Source organism: Dermacentor silvarum, chromosome 7 (assembly GCF_013339745.2).
Source record: "Dermacentor silvarum isolate Dsil-2018 chromosome 7, BIME_Dsil_1.4, whole genome shotgun sequence".
Classification (NCBI taxonomy): domain Eukaryota; kingdom Metazoa; phylum Arthropoda; class Arachnida; order Ixodida; family Ixodidae; genus Dermacentor; species Dermacentor silvarum.
In genome coordinates, this window is record NC_051160.1 from 25,701,641 (window position 1) to 25,709,855 (window position 8,215).

Here is an 8,215-nt window from a genome sequence, read left to right on the forward strand (position 1 = left end):
GTAGGTAGCAGAATCTGGTTCTCGTAACTGCGCTCGCCCTGGTACACACTTCTCGGAAATCGAGCTCCGCCTTCTGCGCGCCAACGTTGGTGAATTAGTTGGTCACGTGCTCTATAAATCAGCGGAGCCTCCTGTGCTGCCTCGCCCTGCCCTGGTTCCTGCATCGAGAACCAGTGCACAACTTATGCGAACCAACTAATTAGGTGTACATGATGTGCAAAGTGTACAAAGCGTATAAATTGGGCCTGGAACAAAAAAAGACACCCACTCAGTGAGCAATAAACTCATTTTTATTTAGAAAAATGCTCTTCGCATACTTGGATAGTAATCGTAGATGCGTAGTTGCGCTATGCCCGAATTCTAATTTTTAATTTTTGTAAATGCGTACCAAGCACCGTCGAGTCAACGCCCGTCCGATGACAGGACTTGCACGATCCACTGCAGCAGCGCTTTGCTGATGACGTAGTTCGCCGTCCACTCCTCGCGAGTCGGTGGATGTCCTTCCGCGTGGTATTCTTTTATGGCCACGTGGATTGCGTCAAACTGCGTCGTCTAGAGATCTCGGAAGTGGAGCAAAAGTGTGCGCCACGTGGCCTCGACATCGATGTAAATGAATTGCATCGAAATGGCCAGCAACATTATGCCAATGTATGTGAGCACACGCAGTATCTCCATGAACCCCTGGTAGCGCGAGAGATTACAGATGTTCCAGTCCGAGAGGCAGTTCAAATCCTGCGGAAATGGACCGCGAGTGCGAACAGGGGCACATTCGAGTAAAATGTAACAAACCAGCCGCGGGGTTAGTCTGTGACTGCACTACAACTGGCCAACTGCAACCAAATCTCACTTTGAGACAACTTTGTTATAATTGAGTAGTATAAACCACTAAAGCGATCCTGGCTAAGCTGCAGGGCTGGCGATTGCATAGCATTCTTAATCTCTTTAGACAGGACCTAAGCAGACGGCGCGCGCTCTCATTGGTTATCAGTCCATCGTGAGTCCAAGTAAGTTATATACTAAAACTTCTGCAGTGGAGGTGGCTAACCGAAAGTGAGGCTGGGCGCCGCCATTTTGCTCAGGCCAAAAAGCCCCGCGTCGCAGTGGTTACTCGTCGCAGCCGACCAAGACATGCGTGCGACCGCGCTGCTGTTGTAATTGTATTTAATGATAGCGGCATATTTTTCTAGAGCATTGCAGCACCTCTGTAGGCCATGGTGAAACCATGCGTTGCGTTCGGCTGTATACATGCCGGGAATAACATTTCACCTGTGAGTACACCTTCCTCCTTGCTCACGGCCGCCTGTATGGTGCGCGTTTTCTCCAGTGGGGAACCACTGGGAGGTGCAAGTACATGATGTACTACATTACACGTGTCTCGATTACGCCTTAAATACTGAATGGCGCGTCGCTGCGTGTGGTTGGATTGGGATTTCACCGCTAGCTTCCAGCGTCGTCGATTTGTGCTCAAATAGTTCTGATTGTACGTACGGCAATGTGTCTGCTTCTAATAGGATTTAAGCACAAGGGCACTGATGTACCAAGCATTAGGTACTAGTGGGTATTAGTAAGTAGCGATGGATGCGCTTTAAATTTCGAGTTTATCAAAGCGTCAGCATTCCTTGGCGCGTATTCTAGCTCCATCACGCGAAAAGTATCTCCGCAAAAATGCATAATTCACGAATTTAGGATATTTATTTCTTTTAATGGTGTAAATGTAGATGATTGGTATTTTTATAAGCGATTAGAAACAATTTAAACCAATAGCAATTATCAGAGAGAATACCCATAGGGATACATGTCATAGTACTCTGCAGAAAACGCATGGGGAGGCTTATAGTAGGGGTACGTCAACTGAAATCCGAGATTGACCAACTCCAAAATTAGGTGTGGGCTAACTGAAATTTGGGGGTGGGCCACCTTCAAATTTCAGTTGGACCACCCTCAAATTTAGTTGGCCCACACTCAAATTTCAAGCTGGCCGACCAGCGAATTTAAGTTGTCTCACCCCCTAATTTCAAGTTGGCCCATCCCTAAGTTCAATATCGCCCACCCCCAAATTTACGCTTGCACACCCCCAGATTTAAAGTTGGCCTATTTCTAAATTTAAATTGGGCCACCCCAACTTTCAAGTTAGCCCATCCCCAAACTTCAGTTAGCCCACCCCCAAATTTTTAGTTGGCCCACATCAACATTTCAGTAGGCCTACCTCTACTATAAACTTCCTTTTGTATTTTCTGTAGAGCCCTTTGTATTCCTACAGTTATTCTCGCTGACAAACATTGTTTATTGGTTTAAATTGTTCCTATTCGCTTATAAAGCTACCAATCATAAACATTTACTATATTACAACGATTAAATGTCTGCAAATTACGCATTTTTCTGCAGGTACAAGGCATTAAACTTTTCGCGTGAGGGAACTGGGGTACTCGCAAAAGGATGCTTACAAATTGAAAGAAGCTTATAATCAAAACACTGTCACCCACACAAAAATGTCGCAGTTTCGCCCAAAAATCGAAGCATCAATTGCGATAGCAAATTAGTAGAGAATTAAACGGAGTAGGGATAGTAGTTTTATCGGCCGCATAAACTTGACACATTCGCTTACTATCTCAATTAACAAGCGTGGTGTCAGCACGCACAAGCAAACATGAATAGATCACACACGATGACCGCAGACAACCACTGTCAAAACGGTGGCGTGAGGAAGCGCGGCCGCCGCAGCGAGCGAAGGTTCTTGCGGTGCGGTCTATCGCTTCAACGGAAACTGAGCGGCGAAAGCACAGCGCATACAAAGGTCAGAGCCGTGTGGAGGTCGCTTTCAACATACGGTGCGCGCGACAGCCCCCGCAATGGCGCAAAGTGCAAGAACGCATTTGTAGGCCGAGTAGAGATTGCGTTGCCAGTTCCCCTTGTGCCCGGTTGCAAGATACGCATTTGACGCCGCAGCACAGAGTCGCCCCCCCCTCCCTCCCTTCCTCCATACCCCAAGGCTTGTCACGCGACGGAAGTCGCGTTTGTTCTCGTTTGTTCTCCGCCGCGTGTTCGCTCTCCGCCTCGCGCTTTCACTCGCACTTACGGCGCGCAGCGACGATTTTATCGCCCTTGGACTTTATACGAAACCTCACGGTGACTGCGACGCCGACGGCAGAAATCCGCATGAAGTGTTCATATAATTGCTATCGCAATAAAAAATGAATGTTTCCTATATTACTATAACTAAATTGACTCACCGCAAGTAAAATTGTTACGTAGGACAAACAAATATTTTTGTGCAATTTTTTATTGGGGAACCGAAAATATTCGTGGAGCCGCAACATTCATATGGTGACGAATTACCAGCGAAGCTGTTTAGGCTGCAGACATGGGCTGCATACATTTTGAAATCATACTTTTCTGAGCGAAGCTTCATAAGCCTAGGCGAAATCGCCTGTCCACAGAAAGCTATCATCATCAGCAATGGCTCGAGCGTCGTCTTGTCTTATGTTGCTGGCTCGTGCTCGCGCTCGGCATGCGCTCGTGCCACTACTCCCGCGTTGTTTGTTCTCGTCTTCTTCCACAGCTGGCTGCATTGCTGCTAATCATTCCAGCGTAGAACTTCACTTCTGTCGTCGTAATGGGCAGGCCGCGTTTACGAGGGGGTGAGCCATTCATTGCGTTACGGAAATGACAGATGTAATTTTTCAAGCAATTTATATGTGAAGAATCGCAAGCGGCAATGGCGGCCGAATGCTACACTAACCACGCCGCCGAGCAAATTCGAGACATCGAGCGCAAACGACAATGGCGGACTGCGGGCAGATACCGTCAGTGACGTCATTCTCTCTGTTGCAGCCTAACATGTGTGTAAGCTCATAATTGAGAAACACTTTAACGAACCCTGGGAATTAATAACCCAGTGATAAACACCAGGGCCGCATGTTGCAGCTTCGCTGGTTAACCATCTATCTCCACGGAGGGGAAGGGCCGACGAATTTTTTTTTTTTTTTTCATACGGCACCACACTACGCCGACAATCGCGTTGATGCGAGCGCCGGCACGAAGCTTAATTCGCTCGCTGCTGCTGCTGCGCTGACACTCCAGTATTTTTCGGTCATCGAGTGGGATTCGTTCATCTTTGGTTGGGTGCGCGTGACATCTTGCTTGCTAATTTGCTTCGTGTGTTCGTGTTTACAAGTTCATACGGCCGGCAAAACTACGATCCTTACTTTGTGTACCACTCCACTAATTTGCTATCGCAATCGATGCTTCGTCTTTCGGGCGAAACTGCGACCTTTTTCGGCGCGCCGCGGGCAGCCGCGTAGGCGCCACCTTATCTCGGCCGTCAGGCCAAGGACCCGCACGCTCATGCGTCACTTCCGGAGAACAGTAATAGCGGCGCCTTGCTAAGTTTCGGTATGCAAGGCGGTTATTTTTGAGATCTTTGCTTGAAGCTACCGCTCGTATTCCGACGTCAAACCTTCACGGAGGTTCATCTGCATTTACCCAATCTTAAACTATAGGCTTTTTACGCGGTTTAAAATTTCGTTGCAGTTGGTGTTTAAGTGGCACGCCACACAATTCAATGTTTTCCGCATAACAAATGACATAAAAATGGGCTTTGCATCACACTGGGACAATCACACCGTTTTGCTGTTTGCAGAGTCCGCTCGCTCGGCAGGATCAGGTTGCCTCGCTCAAGGCAACGGTAGTGTTCCTGTATGTGCTCTCGAAAGTTTCGTAAAGATCTCAAATCTTGCGATTACCTTTCATGCGCGGAAGCCGCTGGTCGCGCTTGCGGGAGAAAGGGTATAACGATTGTGAAAAGAATCTGTTGCTGTTTACATTATAATGGTGACTCGAATAACACCTAGTACTTGACTTTGACGTATCTTTGACGTATCTAACACCTAGTACTTTGAAACAGTACTTGACGATATGCAACTCCGCATCCTCTGCTACAGAAATAATGCTTCCGCCGGAATGGTGTCTCTACCGTACAGCAGATGGCGGGACAACTCATACGCCGGCATTTTTGATATGCTTGACTGTCGAGAACTAGAGTTAATTTTGAAAACAACAAACGAACACTGTGTATAAATGTAAGATCATTCTAGAGAAAGTACCATTGCGATAGTGGTCGCTCTTCCGGGCGAAATTGCAATTTTTTGTCTCGTCCTTCGCTAATGTTTAGGACACCGCTGCGATCGTACACTCGGTGCTACGCAAGGCCAGAAAAAAATGGAAAATGAAACTGAACGCAAAAAACAAAAGAAAAACGTATTGAGGTCAGGTATTCCGAGACCAAGGATCCCGAAAAAAAATTGCGATGGCTTGGCCATTTGTGTGTAGCCTGTAGAAATGGGATTGAAGCCATCAATCGTGCAAGCTTTATTCGAATGTCGCGCTATTCACCCAACGATAAATGTGAACACTGTAAGCATAGCTCAAGTTATATACAAGCGCCGTCGCAGTCAGTGATATCATGTTTCCCAGTGTGTGAGTTCAGCAGCTTTGAAATTGCTGAAGTGTTTGCTTTCTTTAAAGCGAGCCTTTCTCTTGCGAGTTTACCCCGACATTGCTGACCATCCACGGCTGCGTGGTTCTGTCTTTCCGAATAGGTCATACTTTTTAAAAAAAAATTATTACGCGCCCGTTGCGGGGATTCAACCTTGGTCAGCCTGCACTTCAGCCTGACGCTCTAACCATTAGGCCACGGTTGCACGTGTTTTTTTGGAGGTGCCAACACCAACTAGTGCTTTGATGATTGCCGCGTTTGTCACATGGCGTAGCACGAGTGGGCCACAGCCCATGTGGGCGCACCACTTTTCTTTTTGCCAAAGGCGCAGCAATAAAATCCGGAAATTTACAGCATTTCAAGTCATACAAAAAAAGTGTCGCTTCACATATATTTCGACATATGCGTTAGACCATGCATTATCAGAACATGCCAGGATTAAGAGTAAAGCTCACCGTTTCAGCGGCACGCAACTCGGAATACCAAGTTACGAAATTCGCCAGTAGCGTAACCAGGCTCATCAGCGCCAGCACAAGCAACAGATGGAGCATCTCCGGTCGCTTGACTTCGCTCGCCTTCGCCGCCGACCAGAAGAGAAAGCGCGCCGCGCCGGAAAATACGGCAGCGCCGAGCACTACCCGCGTGAAGCGCTTTACGCTGGTCCGTAGGACTCGAACAGGGTTAGCGTCCTCTCGCGACGGCTCGCAGAACCCTGGGAACAGGTACATGCCCTGCGCGAAGGATGCCAGCCATTAATCAGAAAAGTCCAGCTTGAACCCGCACCTCAATCAAAGAACCGCTGCACCACCTAGCGCAAAACACAAGAAAAAACGCATGAAGGTAGGATCCACCCGATTCATCGTATATACGAATAGTGGCACAGATGCTTCCAACAGGTTGCGATAGTCCGAGAATCGACTTTTCTATCGCGCAGTCCGAAGGATCAGGCCGTCCTGACCCACGTTTGCTTGCCGGCACTTTTTGTACGTTTACGTGGTCGGTGATGACCTCGCCACTTTATTAACTGCAGTGAATATTGTGACACTTCTGTGTACCAATCCGTGTGGTTTACCCCTTTTACGACGGCCACCTATACTGTATAATACGACTGTATAATATTGTCGCGAGAGGAAAAGACAAGCAGTCAGTTCCGAGCGAACGGCTGTTTACTGTTGTTAGCCGCAGCAGTCACCAAAAACACCTTCTTCGTCCTCGTCCTCTGGCGTTACTAACGCGCGGCATTACCCCTCCCTTCAAAAAAAGTTGGTGACGGGTTAAATACGACAGGGAGAAAATGAAATTAATGAGAAAGGCAACGGGCGTGAGGACAGCTGGACCGCACCACAAAGTTTGTGAATTGGAGTCAGCGCGAGTGGTAGGGCTTCATCCTGCTGACATGAACGATGTCATAGGAACGTGGTCTACGAGACTGGTTGCGATGTTTCTGCAGGGACAACTTTCGTAGTTGACTGAGGCGATGCAAAACTTTGTACGGTCCAAAGTAACGGTACAATAATTTTTCTGAGCGGCCTCGTATACGTATAGGGGTCCAAACCCAAACGAGATCTCCCGGCTTGTATGTTACGTCCCGCTGGCGTATGTTGTATCGACGAGCATCTTGACTTTGCCGAGATAGAATTCGTTGTCGTGCAAGCTGCCGTGCTTCTTCGGCACGCTGAACAAAAGCGTCTGTACCTGGGAGGGGGGGTCGTATAAGACGAAGTTGGTAGGAACATCACCGTAGCATATTAATGACGTCGCGTCCCTAGACCAGACGCAAAGGAGGAAACCCTGTGGTTTCTTGAAGCGCAGTGTTATACGCAAATGTCACATACGGGAGCATTTCATCCAATTTTTATGATCCGTGGCGCATACATGGAAGCCTATCTGCAATCGTTTTGTTGAGACGCTCAGTGAACCCATTAGTCTGCGGGTGATACGCAGTGGCCGTAAGGTGCGTTGTACACTCAGCTGCAGAATATCTCGGACTAACTGCGCGGTGAAGGCCGTATACACGGTCTGTGATGACGACAACTGGAGCACCATGTCGCAGGACGATATTTTTGACAAAGAAGTTGGCCACATCTGAAACAGTAGCTCGCTGAATGGCTTGGGTTTCGCAGTATCGAGTCAAGTAATCGGTGGCGACAACAATCCAGCGGTTATCAGCTGAAGATTGGGAAACGGGCCGAGTAAATCCATCCCGACTGTTCAAAAGGTGAGGAAGGAGGTCGTACAGGCTGAAGCAGACCAGCCGGTTTCATTGGTGGAACTTTGCAACATTGACAATCACGACAAACTTCTGACGTACTGCTTCACAGTTTTTGTATGTTTTCGTTTTGTATGTTTTTGTATGTTTTGCTCAGTCATGCTGATGACTATCACTTCCACCACAATCCCTTAGTGTTTCGTTCCCTCAGTACCCACGTCCGAACCCATTTCAGTGGTTTCTGAGTGTTAATATTGTTTCGCTGAGTCATTGTCATTTATGCTGAGTCATGCTCAAGACTACGATTTCTATCATCATCATTGAGTGTTTCCTTCACTCAGTGCCCACGTCTGAACCCATTCGAGTGGTTTTATAGTGTTAATCTTTTTTTTTTTTTTGCTGAGTCATGCTCATGACTATGCCTTCTACCAGCAGCCTGTAGTGTTTCATTCATTTGCTTCATTGTTGCCGTCACTTTCATCACGTTTCAGTCACACGACCATAATTGATAT

General features: G+C 47.6%; 1 protein-coding gene across 1 annotated transcript in view; it reads right to left on the minus strand.

Moving 5' to 3' along the window:
• Window positions 1-312: 312 nt before the first annotated feature.
• LOC125947289 (uncharacterized) overlaps window positions 313-8,215 on the minus strand; it is a 28,042-nt gene continuing 20,139 nt past the window's right edge. The window contains exon 3 of the mRNA XM_049671706.1: window positions 313-732. Within this exon, the coding sequence (XP_049527663.1) occupies window positions 553-732 (180 nt within the window). The 3' untranslated portion in view covers window positions 313-552. The remainder of the gene's footprint in view (window positions 733-8,215) is intronic.